Below are 17,330 nucleotides of genomic sequence, written 5' to 3'. Positions count from 1 at the left end.
TGGACTGGGTGTGTGCACGTGTGTGCACCCCTGTGTTCCATGTCCCTCTGTGTGTATGTGTGGGTGGAGGTGCAGGCAGTGTGGCTGCACTGCATGAGTGTGTGCCACGTGTGTTTATGGTACAATCTACGCTCTCTGTGTGTTCCCCATGCAAACTCACATCCCTAAGAGCACACACGCTGTGTATGTTCTGTGTGAGTTGTGTGACAGTGAAGTGAGGATGGTGCACACACACTGTGTTCAGGCTCTGTGTGTGTGTGTGTGTAACAGCCTCTGTGCCATACCAGTGTGGCTTTGCATGCACAGTAAAGAGTTCACACGTCTCCAGGCAGCAGGGTATCCTGGGCCCTCCCTCTCTCTCAGGCTCTTTGCTTACCTTGCACGACTGTCAACCAGTCTGGCTGCATGTGGTGCTCAGAGGCGATGGAGAGGGTGTTCAGTGCCACCATCAGGATGACAAGCCAGTAGAAGAACTTGGACTTCACCACATCCCTGCACCTCCTACGAAACATTCGGTTCCAACGCCTCCACCGACGGCTGGAGAGATGGCAAAGGATCAGCAAGGCCAGCCAGCAGGCCAGCCCCACGTCCTTGGGCTGTGCCTGCAGGGCAAATCCACCCCTGCTCCCTCTCCCAGGGGTCGTCCCTGAAAAGGGATGAGGACCATAACCTGCCCCTGGAGCTCAGTGCATTCACTCAGGCACTGCAGTTCATTCACACAAACACCTCCTGGCTTCATTTTGGGTTTCAGCACCTCTGGCTGGGGGCTACAGGCACAGCTCCCAAACTACCTGCTGTGCTGCATGGGCCATGAGGGGATGCCTGGAGCCTGGTCCCACAGCAGCTGTTCACCTTGAAGCACTTTTTGCCAGCACCACAGCAAAATTCCCTGTTTGCTGCCCTGTTGTTTGCATCTTCACCTGAGCACCAGCCCCTGGCTCCCTCCCAGAAACCGGTGGCTGAGCAGGAAAGTCTGGCCCAGTTGGGCCACCAAGTGAGGGACAGCACAAGCCCCTGTGCAGAGCAGCAGGTGGTTCAGCCAGAGCATACTTACAAGAAGAGAATCCACTTGTTCATGCCCTCGATTTCATACAAGCTCTCTGTCTCTGACCCTCCTTCATCCAATGGCATCATACCTAGGAGGGAATGACATTCCAGGCTTTTCTTGGAACCCTTGGGAAGAACACGTGGGAGGGAACCTCTTCCAGGAGCACACCAGGAAGAGCTTCCCTACCAGAAATGAACACAAGCAGTGCCATCCCAGGGAGCCAGCATTTAAAGTTCGTGCAGAAGTCTTTGAGGGTCATGGAGCAAACCAAGCAGGAGGCACCAGGAGCACCTGCCCTGCAGCAAGAGCAGCTGCAGCCCAGACAGGGACAGCAGCAGGGACTCCAGTACAGAGAAAACTGGGGCCAGTTGTGATCTGAGCACAGGCTGAACAACAGGGGTTTGTAAGAACACAGGCCACACCTGTGGAAGAGGTGTTTTGTCTGTCCCACTGTTTCCCAAGGCTCTTTGCACACATGGATCACTCAGCTTGAGGCACCAAAGGTGCTTTCAGGCAGGGTGGCGTGGCAGACACTGCAGCTCTGTGGTAGAGCCCCCCAGGCCTTGCTGAGCCTTCATCTAGATGCCTGTATATCCACCTCCTTTCCTGAGCCACTTCTAATCCCTTGAAATTTTCAAGTGATGGCAAGAAATTCATATCTGTTGGTGTGTGAGCTCATGACCCTGCACTGTGTCCCTGCACACCAAGGGCACACACTCCTCATGCTCCTCATGGCCATTTCAAGTCCCTCTTTGCCAAAGGAGACCCAGGCCTTGCTCGTAGTCTGCAAATATTAAATACGGCAGTTGAAGGGTAGATTTAGCATCAGGACCAAGATATAGCTAGTTTGGGTCAGATTCAACAAAATGATTGGGGAAATAAAAAAAAAAAAAAGAAAAAGAGGGAGGAAACCTTTCTGCAGAAGTCAAAGCTTTTTGTTTCATGGGTTTTCAAGCAAAACAAGTCTTTGTGACTCCTCCAAAGGTTTCCACATTGCCTCTCTAGGATGGTGTTAGGAACCCAACCCTCCCACTGAGGGTCTGTGACCAAGCAGAGCTGGTACCTTCTCCCCGGGCCCGATTGCTGTCCATGACCTCTGCGTGGGTGATCCAGTCCATGTAGCCCTTCAGATCCTCCTCCAGCTGCTGCTTCTCCCGCAGCTTCTGGAACGTTCCCCGGGACTTGGCCTTCTCCCGCTCCTTGGTGAACTCCCTGGGACAAGGGAAGCAGCAGAGTGAGGGGAGGGGACATCGTGGAGCTCAGGTACCACAGCTCTGGCCAGGCCAGGCCTTCTGGAAAGCTGAAATCCTGAAATCCCCTGCCTAGGCTGCTCCAGTGACTTTCCCCTTTCTCGGCCCTGCTCCACAATGCAAGACCATCACCTGATGCCTGATGACAGGCAAGGTTTCTTCCCCACCACTGCTGCTCCTTGGGACCTACGGTTGGAAAAGCCAACTGACACCAGATGTTGGAGGCTGGGGCAGCTCCCCAGCCCTGCCAAGGATCAGAGTGGGGTCTCACCCATCTGGGGGGCAGAAACCTGCCCCAAGCTCTCCATGTGGGGAAGGTGAGCTCATCACATGAGGTGAACAGGACACTCTTTTCATGGTAACATGGGAAGGGCAGGTCTGCCAATGTCCTTGCCCACTCTTCTCCTTCTGCTTCAATTAAATTCTTTTCTCTCCTGGTATCTGGCAGGACTGTAGGGCTGCTGCCCAGCCATGCTGGTGTTGCCATGTGTTAATAGGTCTCAGACACTATAACAATAATTTTCCTGATCTCAAGCATAATTTTGCTATATTTGCAAAAATATTTCAGAACCTTTGCTGTGCCTACAGCTTACTCCAGGATGAGATGACTACAGTCCAGCTTGTCCTGCTGTTACAGCTAACTCCACACAAGAGTCAAGTTCCTGCGGTCTACCTTTTAAACTTGTTTTATTTATATTAATATCCAATTTGTTTTAACCTTGCAGTTGTATGGTGCTTGCCATAGAAGAGGCCTAACCAATCCAAGTATTTAGGGTATAATTGACCCTGTGAACTAATAGAGAAGATGAGTGTGATCCACTTGCACATGCAGGACTGAAAATTATAAAACAGACCCTAACCCTACACAGACCTGAGGAGAAAAGCCCCCCTTACTCCCAAGGGCAACACACACTTCCCAGAAACAAAATCTGGATGGTGGCAGCCACACAGCAATGCATGAGTATCACATCTCAGGTATTTAACTGTACTACTGGGGGAATTAGCACTTATTGAGTTTGGCCTAGAAGTGCTACAATCATCATAACAGACTGATGACAGCTCGTTGCTGTATTTGGAAGACTGCTGAAGCATTAATTAGACTAACAATCATTCTCTTGGATCCCTGACACTCATGTTAAAGATGTCCTCCTTAGGCTGGCCATAAGCACACAAATCATGTGTGCTCACAGCAGGATGGCAGCTGGGGGTACCAGTGAGGAGTGTCCAGCCCCACAGCCATGGGGTGATGACTGCTCCCCACTCAGCTTTGTTTGCTGTGTGTGCTGGCAGAACACAACACGATCCCCAAATCATGTGCTCCAAGGCTGGGCTTCCTGACAGCTGCTTGTGCCACAGGGAAAAGATTTCTGTGCTGGGAGTTGAGCTGAAACCTCAGGCACTCATGGACACTAACAAAAAAGTAACTCATGGATCAGCTTCTCTAAGCGTGCAAAAATAGAAAAGGGAGAGGAATGAGGGAAGGAAAGGATCAGAATTTTCCCAGGCTTTTCCTTGTATAGTTCAAACCAGCTAAAACTCCTTTGCTGGAAGAGAAAGGATAGGGTGACACTTACCCACTGAGCACCCCCAGCACCAGGTTCAGCACGAAGAAGGAGCCAAGCAAGATAAGGCTGACAAAGTAAATCCAGGGCCATTCATTCCCCATGGCATCATTTACCTGGCAAGGAAAGATGCAGGTGAAGCATTCTGAGGGCACTTCCTGCTGTGTCCCCTTAGGGCCACTCAATAGCCTCTGTAATCTTGCTCCCCCGAAGGGAGTGCTTGGGATGGGTGGCACACAAACCTGGCTCTGAGCCCTGGCTGCTTAGAACTCTGTATCTGGTTTTAGCAGAGGTAAAGCCAGACCCAAGCATTTGGGGAGCAGATTTAAACATCAGCCCCAAGCCCAAGTCTCAGCACGACAGTCTCCCAAGGACTGCTGGAGGGGCACCCACCAGTCTTTGCTGTGCCTGACCCACACCCCTTCACAAAGGTGGGACCTGGGCACTCTCCTGTCCACCTGAACAGCAAGGACAGCTTAGGCAGTGCCTGCAGGGATGCAGAGACATGTCTGGTGTGTTCTGGGATGTGCATCACAGCAAGATGGTTGGTGGGGCAGGTTGTCTTTCACTGGCAGGGAGTCTGAGCCCTGCCATGGGGTCCAGGAGGGCACTCCCTGCCCTGAGGCAAGAACAGCATCAGCTCTGCCAAGCTGAGCACCGAGCCCAAGCGCTGGAGCCTACCCAGTAGAGGACTTCAGTCCACCCCTCCATGGTGATGCACTGGTAGACAGTGAGCATGGCAAAGCCGAAGTTGTCGAAGTGTGTGATGCCGTTGTTGGGCCCTGGCCAGCCGCCGCGGCACTCGGTGCCGTTGATGGAGCAGTGCCGCCCGTGGCCAGAGCTGGTGCACGGGGCTGGCTTCTCTGATCCCACCGTGGCAATCACATCTGAGGGGCAAAGCCACGGTGTGAGCAGCAGGTCAGGCCAAACAGAGCAGCCTCCACCCACCCCACACCCCGCCTCCAGCAGAAGCCTTCCAAAAGGGGCCCATTGCAGCAGCCCCTCACAGCCAGCTGGGTGCTGTATCAAACACCCCACAGTCCCACCAGCCACACAGAGACATCTCTGCCACATTTCCCCCTGACACAGCTCCACCTGTCCCGAGGTAGTAGCAGGTCTTGTGCATCCTGCCCTTGAAGAGCTCCTGCCCGACGATGGCATAGATGATGATCATGAAGAGGACCAGCAAGGCGATGTGGAGCAGGGGCACCATGGCCTTGATGATGGAGTTCAGGACGACCTGAAGGCCTGCAGCAGCAGAAGGGAGAGGTCAACCACTTCCTAAACAGCTTTGTGTGCACCTTGCATCCCTGCCAGCCCCACTGACAAGCAGCCTTTGAAATGCCCCGTGCCAAGGGAAGAGCAGCACTGGTGGGGTGGGACTGACATCTCTGAAGGAAGAAATCCTTTCTCTACCCACCATACCAGCACGTGGAAGAGCTCAGCAGAGCCAGGTAGTGCTGGAGGCTGTTTCACGCCCCTCCATTTGTTCTGCTGCACTCATCCAGGCTGTACTCACATGAGTTACAGAAGGAGATCCCTGCCCTGAGAAACTAGAGCAATGTCCTGGCCCCTTTCACACCATCCCTCCAAAGGTGCTGACGCTGAGCCATGGAGGCAGCTAAATGTGTGCCAACCTGCAGATCCCCAGGGTTGACAACTGCCAGCCATAGGGACGAGCAAGAACCTGTGGCTCCTCTGCACCTGCTTCGTGGGTGGGCTTGATCCAGCAACAACAAGAAGCCCATCCCTTGGCTCCCCCACCCTGGCCAGAGGTTCCATCCACCCTCCAGCCCTTCCTGAGGGCAGGGCACCCGGCACCCACTGGGCACTCCAGACACCAGGCGCAGGGGTCTCAGCACACGGAACGCTCGCAGGGCCTTCACGTCAAAGCCGCCTTTGCCCCCCGAAGTCCCTCCCTCCTTCGCATTGACCTTCTCCAGGGTCATGGTGACGAGCCTGAAAGAGCCGGGGCACAGGGAAGGAAGGAGGAGAAGCAGAAGAAAGGACAAGGAAAAAGAGAAGGGCATGAGAATAGACACCAAGAAATCTGAGCTAGAGGATTTAGAGTCCCAGATGCGCTCAGCCTCAGCCAGGGAGCAAGTCCAAGTCCAGCTCCCAGGCACAGCTCCACTGCTGAGAGCTGGGGCCCTCCCACCCCCTGTGTGCAAACCCTGGAGGATCCCATGCCACCTCCATTCTCCAGAGCAAGGAGATCTAAGAGGCATGAAGGAGTCAGACAGGAAGAAACAGGAGTTAGAGAGGATTTCAGTGGATGTCAGGGCAGGAAAAGGGGAGAAGGCCATGAACTGAGTCGAGGAGTTGCCCCCTGCAGCCATTAGAAAAAATGATGTCCCTGATGGGCTGTGAAACAGGCCTGACACAAGCTGAACAAGCAGCAGCCTCCCATCTTTCCCTTACCCTAGAGTTATGATGGAAAAGTCAAGCACATTCCAGCCGTTTCGGAGATAGGCATCCGTGTGGAACAGAAAGCCATAGGCGATTATCTTGAGCATCGCCTCGATGGTAAAGAAGATCAGGAAGGCGTATTCGATCTTCTCCTGGGGATTGCAAAGGCAGGCAGGAGAGGGTGCTCCATTAGAGCAGACTGTCACCTCCCCTGGTGTCCCCACCGTGCACGGCCTGACTCCGGATCAGTCCCTGCTGCCAACCCGTCTGTGATCCCCCATGAACACCAGGCAGCACCCTGGCTGCCCTGGGCAGGAGGGGTGGCATGCTGTGTCACCACATGCCACTTCCTGGCCTGCAGCACCATCCCCTCACCCCTTCAGTGGCCCCCTGCCAGGACCCTGCCCTGCAGCTGTGGGTACCTGTTCTTACAAACTGCTCCAGCACAGCCACTGCTTCCCAACCCCGCACCCAAAGGTGCCTGGCCCAGGGCACTGCTCCTCTCTGGCTCTCCTCCCTGCTGCTCACCCTCCCACTCCACCACAGCCTTCCTCCTGCAGGCAGCACTGACACCTTCTCCTCATCCTCTCCAGCTGAGGGCTTGCTGCCTCTGTCCTGGAGACCCCACACGGTCCCCATGGGACACGCCAGGCTTCCCTTGTGCCTGGGGTCTTAGGGAAGCTCCCAGGGAATTGAGGCCAGACATCTGCCTGGCAAAGTGAGCTGCTAGAAATGGGCCTGGGGTCTCACTGGGCAGAGGTGCTGCACCCCCTTCCAGGCAGGACCTGGCACCCCCACTGCAGGGGCTCGGCATGGCCCTGCAGACGCAGAGCCAGGACAGCTCATGTGTCCTTGGAGTGCAGCCAAGAGCTGCCTGTGCCCATCTGGCTCTGCCTGTCACTGCCATCACTGCCCTTGCTGCCAGTGGCCCTTCCACGCTGGGATTAAAAGCCCTCAGAAGCAGCCAGTTGCATAAAGCTATTTATATTTCTGATGTTCCATGGTCTCTCTCAGCCTACACCCTCTGGAGGGCAAGGAGCATCCCTGCTTGGGCTCTCCAGGGAATTGCCTCCAGAAAGGCAGAAACATGTCTCTGAGACCAAACGAGGACTGGGTCTCCCCTGGGGAATGCTGCAGGGCTGCAAACACACCTTCCCAGGGTCCCCACGCCCTGCCAAATGGAAAAACTTCTCCTTTTAAGAAGCTGGAGTCAGGGCTCAGACAGAAGCATTACTTGCTCAATTAACATACTCAAAAGCAGTGGCTGTGCCAAGTGTCCCCATATGACTGTCACCCACACAAGCACCAGTTCCTCTTGCATCTGAGGGCAGCCATGGGAAGAGCAAAGACCTTGGCACTGCCTCTGTCTTTAAGGTTTTCACTAGGGCAACTCAACACTGCTCACCTCCCACCCTTATCAATGACAGATGCCACCTAGGCTGTTCCCCAAAGCCTGCCCTTGCAATCCCATGCAAATACAACTGTCATGAGGATCATTTCAGGTACAGAGAGGCTGCAGAGCCATTCCAGCAGCCACTGCTGTGGTGAGGTGCCTCCTCAGCTGCAAACACAGGAGGAGAAACAGGGAAGCTCACTGCAAGCTCACTGCTCACTGCAAGCTACAGCTGCTGGGGCTGCTGAGTGCCAGGATCCAGCACTGCAAAAGCCAATCCCATGCCCTGATTTTCCAACAGGACAGACTCAGGCTCCCAGGGTCTCTGACTATCAGGATCTTCCTCTGAAAACCCCTTGCCCGGAATCAAAAGGTGACTTGCTATTCCTTGGAGGGTCTCTTTGAGAGAACAGTGCTTTGGCCAGCTCCAAGGGTGTTTGCCCACCAGCAATGTTCAAACCTGGGCCAAGGAAGAGCCAGCAGGCAGCTCCCTGCCCCTGGCCATGCTCCCCCAGCCTGAGAGGAGGCATAATGGTTTATTCTCTCATGGCACCAGCTCAGTGCTGTGCTCTGCAGACACAGCCACATCCATGCAGCTGGATTATCCTGATCTGTCCTGCTGGGGTAGCCCCTCTAGTACAAGGAAAACTCTTGACATGGCCAGTAGGAAGGTTCTATACAGCAATGGAGGGATCCCCATCACTTGTTCTGCAGTTGTGGGCCCAGTTCCCCCAGCTTATCTGGCTGTAAAGTGGGCATTGGTGTCACCAGAGCAAGAGGAGCCAGGCCCCTGGCCAGGAAGACACTCCACTGGCATCTTCGTCAGTGGGCTGAGGTGGGACAGGTCATGGCAAACACTCTCTGGATTCTCCAAGTGTTATGTGTAGCTGCAGACCTCAGAGAATCACAGAATCACAGACTAGTTTGGATTGGAAGGGACCTTTACAGGTCACTTAGTCCACCCCCCTGCCACAGGCAGGGACACCTTCCACTAGTCCAGGTTGCTCAGGGCCCTGTCCAACGTGGCCTTGAACACTTCCAGGGATGGAGCAGCCACAGCTTCTCTGGGCAACCTGTGCCAGGGCCTCACTATCCTCAGTGTATAAAATTTTTTTCTTATAGATAATCTAAATCTACCCTCCTTCAGTTTAAAACCATCACCCCCTGTCCTATTGCAACAGACTCTGCTAAAAAGTTTGTCCCCATCTTTCTTATAAGCCCCCTCCAAGCACTGGAAGGCTGCAATATGTCTTCTCCTCAGAGCCTTCTCCTCTCCAGGCTGAACATCCACAGCTCTCCCAGCCTGTCTCCACAGCAGAGGGGCTCCAGCCCTTGGAGCATCCTCGTGGCCTTCTCTGGACCCACTCCAACAGGTCAGTGTCCTTCCCATGCTGGGAACTCCAGAGCTGGAGGCAGCACTGCAAGGTGGGGTCCCACCTGAGCGGGGCATTCAGGAGGAGTGAGTGGTGAGCTCTGCTGGCCCCCCTGAAGGGTGAGATGAGAGGAGCCTGGCTCATCTGCCTACCCAAAATGCCAGGGTGACCACAGAAGTGGCAAAGCCACAAGCTGGGCAGGGTGCCAGCCCTTGCCAGTGGCCCCATCCCAGAATGAGGAGGAGGACAGAGGCAGGGGCAGCTCATACAGATGCATCTGCACCCCTCCAGGTGCCAGGTACCCGAGCAGCAGCAGTTCCTGTGGTCCCACACATCGAGTCAGTGCATGCAGAGGTACAGGCAGTGGCCTGTTCTCACAGCTGTTAGAGGACTCCAGGAGTTCAGGGGTGACCCCAGGCTCTAGGAAAGCCACCTGCAATCAGGACTCTCCTGCAGCAAGTGTCCTGTGCCAGCGTCCGGGCACAGACCCCAACAGCTCTTCAAAGCCAGCACTGGACCAGCAATCTCTGCTCAAGGACTGTGGGGCTGCCCAAACATTGCTGTTTTCAGTGCTCATGAGACAGTCCTGGAGTGACACACATTCCACAGGGCTCACAGGCAGTCACAGCCCTCCAGAGGGGGGTGGGACTCCTGACCCTGCATCAGATGCCCATATTCCCATGGGCCTGATTCTCTGAACTGTGCCTGAGACTGTGTTCAGGTTTTAAAACACAGAAATTCCTTGATCCCAGGGCTGAGAACAACCCAAAATGGTGGGATTTTCAGAAGCATACTCCTTGACATCAAACATCCATTCTCCCTAAACATACAGCCATTATCTGTGATACCAGCAGAGTGCCTAGGCAGAGGCCATTACCTGTGTTATTTAAATTGTCTTCTTGACAGCCTGAGCTCCAGCTCTGTCCCCCACTCACTGGGCCCCACATCCTACCTGATACTCTTATAAAGCCCGTGGGACTCAGCAGAGCTGCTTTGGGTGCTCTGAAAGGGTGGCCTCCCCCTGAGCAGTCACCCTTGGGTCATGCTAGTGGGGAAAAACTTCAAACTGAAAAGAGAGTTGGCTTTAAACTGACAGAGAGTAGGTTTACATTAAATATTAGGAAGAAATTCCTCCCTGTGAGGGTGGGGAGGCCCTGGCACAGGGTGCCCAGAGAAGCTGTGGCTGCCCCATCCCTGGAAGTGTCCAAGGCCAGGTTGGATGGGGCTTGGAGCAACCTGGGCTAGTGGAAGGTGTCCCTGCCCATGGCAGGGGTGGAATGAGATGAGCTTTAAGGTCCCTTCCAACCAAAACCATCCTATAATTTTTTGATTCTATGAAAACCAGGTATTTCAGTGTGTCAAACACCACCCAGGGGGGACCAACTGCCCCGGGAGACAAACTCTGCTCTAAATTTGCCTTTATTTCTCCACTGTCCATAAACAGAGGACGGGCAACCAGCTCACATGTAGACATCTGTATTTTCTTGGGTGAATCCCCCTGAATAACCTTGCTAAACACACTGTGAACCTGCTTGCTCCTGGAGCAAGTCTTCCAGTGAAAAACAGAGATTTGAAACTCACTGATAATTCTGGAAACTCAAGTAAAAGTGCAAATAAATGGTGCGAATTATTGAACAAGTCAAAAAGTCAAAATAATTTCATCGAGGTCGAAGAATACATTTTGATTCCATTAGAAAGAGACAAAATTAGGTGAAAAGAGCATTACCAAAAAAAAAAAATTCTTCTGGATCAGGAGAAATCTAACCTAAAAAGAATAATAACTAAATATGTTGAAATTAAACAACTGTATTTCTTCCAGGATAAAGCAAAATGGATTCTTAGAAGATTTATGGATTATTAAATATCATTTTTTCACCCCCCAAAGCGAATTCTGATTAACCAAGCTTTCATGAGACTAATTCCAAACCTAGTGTAAACTCTGTTTGCAAATCTTCCCTTGCTGGCTGTGGAAAGACAGAGCTCTCCACATTTTCCAGCCTTGCAGGAAGGAAGTGGCAGCAGAGGTCTCCCAGGAATCCCCTCTTCCTGAGACTCTGCTTGCTGGAGCCCCTCAGCTTTAGAGCCCCAGTCCTGCCCTACACAAACATCATGTCCTCACTGCCCTGACTCAGTTTTCCCTCACACATTTTGCCTCCTCAATAATTTCAGGGTCTTTATATAAACTCGACCCTCTCCAGAGAGGACTGGGCAACGGAGACAATTAAAAAAGGGTCAGGGAGAGATTAAATGCATCCCAGCACCTCTCTGCTGCAGGAAAAATGCCTCAACAAGCCTTTGTTCACTGCCTGCAGGCCCGTGCCAAGCACAGCCCCAGGTGATGGGGCTCAGCTCTCAGCTGGGTTTGCTCATACAAAGCCACCAGAACTGGGTGACAAAGGGGCACACACAAGCAGGGATGAAAGAAGAGCAGCCTGGGGCTGCCAGGCTCCTGATACCAAGGGCTGTTGGCATGGCAACTGGCTGAAAAATCCCCCAATAGGGTATAGCATGAGTAATCTAATACACAGTAAGTAAAAACAGAAGGAATTTCATTTACACACGGCAGTGCTCGGTCCTTTCCCATCTGTCTCACGCCCATGGAAAAGGCTGTTGGTCCTTGGGCAGCATCAGCCCCTGCCTGGGAGCCCTGTGAGGCCAATGCCACTCCATCCCCCTGTCATGCCACAGTGCCACCCACTGCTGGGCTTCCCCCAGCTCTGCCCTCACACGTGCCTGGTCTGAGCCACATTCCAAACTCTCTCCCCATCCCCACTGCCCTCATCTCCTGCTTCCCGTGGTCAACCTGCCCCAGCTTTGCTTTGCCTCTTTAACCTCTCACCTGAGGTAACTGCACCTTCCAAACCATGTTATGCCCCCTTGGCCAGGGAAGAAACCAAAACCAGTGTCCCTCAGTCCACAGGGATTAGGGAAGATGGTCAGACAGGCCAGGAGGATGAAAGAACACCCCAGGAATTAACCCTCCACGGGGATTTACCCTGAGGAGTCCCAAAAGCAGCAGGAGAGAATATTTCATTAAAAAGGTGCATTTAGATGTTTTGATTCAGTCACCAAACTCAGTCTCTCAATGGAAATCAATGGGGATTGAATCACAGTGGGGATCTGAAGAGTGGAAAGGGCTGGCAAATCAAAAATAGAGCAAACTATTGATTTGTACCACATCAAAACAACATATTCCAGGCAAACTGGAGTGACTGAGGAAAAAAACGGAATAATGATTGCAAAGGAGTGACCTTTCTGCTTAACAGAAATGGGTTTTTTCCCTCATAAAGTAACAAAACTAAAATACAGTTTTGAAAGGAAAGGTCAGAAAAATTTATTCCATTAATGCTGAAACAAACCACCTGAGCCTTTCTGGAACAGGGTGTTTCCCTTTCAAAGTGTCACGATGAAAAACAGAGGGAATTTTTTTTTTTCTTTCACTGGCATCAATTCTTCCTTCCTGTGCACTTCACTCACCGACCTGCTGCCTTTGATCTCAACCCAGAGGTGGTTTCAGCCCCTCTGAAAACCCATTTTGCAGTCACTTCTCCCCCCCCCACTGCCTCCCTCTGACTCTGCAGCAGCTCTGGCTGGACCAGCACTGTCTGACTGCAGCCCCAGGTGCCCTCACCACAGGTATTGCCCACCTTGCACCCACGTCACAGCAAGAGACCAGCCCTGCAGAGCCTGCAAAGCCCTCAAAAGGAGCCCTCAGCTGCCCAGGACAGGGGAAGGGGCTGTCCCTTACCAGGCTGGAGTTGGCGATGTTGGTGTCATCTTCAGGCATGGGCAGGTAAATGGCCAGGGCAACACAGTTGGCAAAGATGGTGAGGAGGATGATGATCTCGAAGGGTCTGAGAGGAAGTGTTAAGGAGTGGAGACAGGAAAGAAACAGCAGGTGCACCCCTGCCCTGCCTGGGTGTGTGTGGGGAACCGACCTCCCCCTGGGGCAGAGCACAGGGAGAGCACTCAGAGCTCACCCTCACCCTTGGGTGCTGCAGGGCTGGGACAGCACAGAGGGGCAGCTTTGGCACGGGACACACGGGGAGGGAGCACAAGCCAAAAGGCTGCACTGGAGGAATAACAAAGGGATGGGAGAGCTGGCAGCTTGCCCCTCCTCATCCTTCAGTAAATCATCCTGAAGGGTCAGGACCCTTTTGTATAATGTAGGCCCTGAACCAAAGCATCCCCCTCTGGAGCGTGCTGGCCCTGGCTCCCCCTGCACTCAGCATCCATGAGGGAGACACTGCACCTGCTGCTCAGGTCTCAGGTGGGCTGTGTGTCCCTGACTGGAAGGTATCTAGGGGCAGGGTCTCCTCCAGCAGAACATCCCCAGGTGTCCCTACAGCCTCACTGCACCAGTGCAGGCAGTGCTCCTGTGGCTGTCCCCAGGAGTGCCAGGGGCTGGGAGTGAACAGTGCTCAGCCTGAAGACTGTGCCACTCCCTTCAAGGTGGAACTGTGCTGTTTGGGCCCCATGACATCTCAGAACAAGTGGGGTGACTTGCTATTTCCCTGTGAAGACCCTGGGACTTGGTCACTCCCAGGCTCCTGCTGCTGTCACTGCTCTGCTTGGGCCACTGAAACCTCATGGTCAAGCTCCAGCTACCACCTTCCTGAAGCCCCCAAGGAGCTCAGACTCTGGCTTCAGGACCCTATTTGCAGCCAGACTCTCACTCCAGGGACTCCCACTCTCTGTTCCCCCCAGGATCCTTCCCTGAGGCCTGCCTTGGGCTGTGGTGGTCACACCAGTGTCCAATCCAGTATCACAGGGCAGGGGGCACCTGGGGGAGCATTCTATCCATACCAGCCTGCTGAGCTGGCTGAGTGCTGTCAGGCTTTTTTCCTTTTCTGAACCTTTCTATCCATCAACCTGATGACACTTTAAAACCTGAAGTCAGATGGAAAAGCTGTTCCCCTTTGTGTTCCAGGCACTGGGGCAGAGCCCAGGGGTTGGAAGGTTCCCTGCCTGCTCAGACAGGGTGAGATGAGCTCTCCTTGAAGGGTGACCTCGATTGTAACTGGAGCTGGAATCCACTTGCTGCTTATGACTGTGAGTCTGGCACTGTTATTAGGTAGAAATGCAGTGGGACAGATTTAACCAAAAAAGGAGGCATGTAGTGTCACCAGGCACAGTGTCTCTGCCTCCTGCCACTGAGCCAGAGCCTCAGCATCCTCCTCATCTACTTGTCCTGCAATCTCATTTCTTCCTCTCCAACAGTCTCCTACCACAAAGCATTCAAGGGTCCCAATATCTCCCTTGCAGAGGGAATTAGGCCTTAGTGTCTTGCAGCTCTGTGGTCCCCCAGGGTCCCCAGACTCCTCACCCATCTGCCTTGAAGTCCTCCTGGTTGCAAAATGACCTGGAATTCCAGGGTGACATCACATGTCCCAGTAACTGTCGAGTTGCTGGACGAGCTGTTGTGCACACAGTACCCATAAAGTTGCAGAACACACAGATTTTCTTGTTCTAACAAACATGTTTTTTGAGATGTGAGCAAATTTCAGCATAAAACCCACTCTGCTTCAAGCCAGTCTGGCTTTCACCTGCCCTGGGCTGAGTGGAGCGACACTCCCCGCCCTCCAACTGCCTGAAAAAGACCCTGTCCCACTGCTGTGGCTCAGCTTTGTGCTCTGACAGCAGCAGCTATTCAGCAGCAATGGCTGAACCCAGGGGCCAGGTATCCCCAGAGAAGATGGTCACAGCTAATCTCCCCCTGGCAGCCTGCCTGGCCCCGCAGACCATAACAACCCCCAGGAACTGGAACGACCCTGTCGTGCCTCGCACACCCTGATCCCTGAGCGAGGGCAGCCAGGTGATCAGGGTATAAATACAGCCAAGGCCCTGGAGAAACCTGATTCCCTGGACCATTTGTCCTGCACAGGTCAGAACCACCTGCACAAGCCACCTTTCTGGTGGGGCACCCACCTCTCCCCTCTCCTCTTCCAGAGCACTGATGTGGGAAAGACCCCCACTGTGCTATGCACTGGCTCTGGCATGTGCTGGCCCAGGGGGAGGAATGTGTTGGACCGTGCTGGAAGATGTAAGTCCTATTTCCAGCTCTTCCCCTGCCACTTGGGAGGATGGAGAAGTTTCTTCCCTACTCAGTGCCTATTTAAGACACAGGCACAGTTCCCTTCCATGGGCTCGTAGAACAGCCCAGTTCTTTTTCTAGAGAAACAGAAAATGAGAATTCCCCAATTTTGGCTCTGCTCCCACTCCTTTGAAGGACAGAGAGTCCCTCTGCAGTAAAGGAACAAGGGCTCAAACTCCAGTACCAGCAGAGCTGTGAGCATGCCCTCATACCTGCCAGCCACTCCCTGGGCATGGTTTTGGTGTCCCCATGGCACTGTGTGCACAGCAAGACAGTCAGCCTAAGATGACCAAGCCACCTCCAAGAGGAGTAAAGCCTGGCCAGGGCTGGGATCATCCCACCGAGGCCAGGAACACACAGATAAGTTTCAGCAACTGAAATGAGGAAATCATGGTGGAAGAACTTCATTCCATTTCCCAGAGTCCATCATTTTACTTGAGCCCAAGTGTTTTGCTGAAATCAGAGTTAAGTGTTTCATTTTCCATTCTCTTCCCTTATATAAAATACAGGTGAACAAAGAAATAGTTCCTGGATGCATGGCAGAAATATGGCATTTTGGTGTTTCTGAGCTACAATGCCCCAGTGAAAAGATCAAAGAGCAACACCCAAACCCCATCCCTCCATTAAGTCAAAGACACACAGAGGGACCCTCCCTCTGAGCAGTATCACCCACAAAAGCCTTCACCCTGTGACAGGAGTGCCAGGGAGGGATGGGAAGGGGAGCTGAGAGGACAATGGTGTCAGCAAGGATATGGGGGATACTGGCAAAGCCCCCCTCGGTGCAGAGCACAGCTGTGGGATCAGGCAAGAGGTGACACACACAAAGAGCCATCCCAAGCAACCTGCCAGGGTCTCGTTACCCACCCTAAACCTCTCTCCCCAGGTGACCCGTTGTCTCCAGCTCCACCCTCAGCTCCCCCAGCCTGACCCCATCCCCACCCCAGGATGGGCACTGTGCCCCCTCCTCACGCACCAAACGCCCTCCCCTCTCAGCGAGCTGTCCCGTTTTTCCCCAGCACACAGCATGTTCTCTCCCTTCTCCCCAGGCTGGCCCTGCCTGTCCCTGCACCACCCCACCAAAGGTCCCCACGGCCTGACCCGCTCCTCAGCCCCAGCTCTCCCCACCAGCCTACTCACGCCCCAGTTTGCACAGCCAACACCTCCTACCAGGGCTCCCTGAGTGCCTCACTGCCTTTTACAGACCTGGTGAGACACCCAGCACGGGCTTGAAGCAGGTTGACAGCTCTCCTGACCCCCAGCACCCTGCTCACAGGCACACACACATGTGCTCCCAGGTGCCTGCAGCCAGAGGATACTTCCACTCCACGATGCTGATGCAGGCCTTCCGCAGCGGGTTCTCCAGGGTCAGGCAGAACAGAGCCCTGGGTGGCCGAGGGGCTACCGGTGGCACCGGCTTCTTGGACTTCTCCTTCTGTTGCCTCTTCTTCCTGTCATCCTGGGGAGAAGCAGGCTCCATGGTGTTGCTCCCCCCGCCGTCTCTCCCCCTCCTGCCCCACGGCCCAGCCCCTCTTCCTCAGGTCCCAGCCAGCTGGAGCCCCGCTGGGTCCCCGTCTCCTGCGTGCGGCGGGGCAGGCGGTGGGGGACTGGGGGCTGGAGCCTGCACTCGCATGTCCAAACACACAAAGCACGAGGTTAAATTTAGATCCCGGCCTGGCTCTGGGTGCTGTCCCAGCTCCTGAGGCAGCAGAAGGGCCCCTGCAGCTGTTGCCTCTTTACCCAACACATGGGGAGCTGGGCGAGTGCTTCGCGTGCCGCTGCCTGGGCTGGGGGTGGGACGGGCTGCCCGGCGCTGGGCACACGGCCTCCGAGAGAGAAGCGCCTGTGTCCCAGGTCAGCTCTCTCCCCAGTTCCCCTGGCTTTCCTGGCCTGCACTGGGAAGCAATGTGCATTTACTGAATCACACTATTGGGGGTGAGATGGAGAACCCAGCTCTGGCCAGTTCCCAAAGATAGTTTGCCCCCCCCCAGTCCGATCAGCCCCCTCTGGATTTCACCTTCATTTGGTGCACGCTGCTCACCCAAGCCTAGGCCATGTGATCACTGGCCTTTGGGGCTGGGTCCATTTCACTGACTGAAGACCCCAGTCTCAGAGCTCTACGAAATCGTGGTAAGTCCAAAAAGTGCTCTGGCTTGTTTTTCTGGAGGCACAGAGGAAACCCTTGGCTGACACTGGTCACTCAA

General features: G+C 54.1%; 1 protein-coding gene across 5 annotated transcripts in view; it reads right to left on the bottom strand.

Moving 5' to 3' along the window:
• The window catches only part of CACNA1S (calcium voltage-gated channel subunit alpha1 S), a 44,646-nt gene that overhangs the window by 25,960 nt on the left and 1,356 nt on the right, over positions 1-17,330 (bottom strand). For 3 of the 5 annotated variants that reach the window (XM_039379682.1, XM_027728907.2, XM_039379684.1), the window contains exons 1-10: positions 16,446-16,606; positions 12,784-12,889; positions 6,282-6,421; positions 5,686-5,819; positions 4,956-5,108; positions 4,542-4,747; positions 3,873-3,976; positions 2,112-2,260; positions 1,055-1,136; positions 377-537 (exon numbers count right to left, since the gene is read on the bottom strand). In XM_039379682.1, coding sequence (XP_039235616.1) covers positions 377-537; positions 1,055-1,136; positions 2,112-2,260; positions 3,873-3,976; positions 4,542-4,747; positions 4,956-5,108; positions 5,686-5,819; positions 6,282-6,421; positions 12,784-12,889; positions 16,446-16,606 — 1,396 coding nt within the window. Of the gene's footprint in view, positions 1-376; positions 538-1,054; positions 1,137-2,111; positions 2,261-3,872; positions 3,977-4,541; positions 4,748-4,955; positions 5,109-5,685; positions 5,820-6,281; positions 6,422-12,783; positions 12,890-16,445; positions 16,607-17,330 lie in introns of those variants that run through there. The other 2 variants (XM_039379681.1, XM_039379683.1) reach the window with 1 other exon arrangement.

Source organism: Pipra filicauda, unplaced genomic scaffold (assembly GCF_003945595.2).
Source record: "Pipra filicauda isolate LSUMZ 115617 unplaced genomic scaffold, ASM394559v2 scaffold172_size1731463_pilon, whole genome shotgun sequence".
NCBI lineage: Eukaryota > Metazoa > Chordata > Aves > Passeriformes > Pipridae > Pipra > Pipra filicauda.
This window is presented reverse-complemented; position numbering and strand designations above follow the sequence as displayed.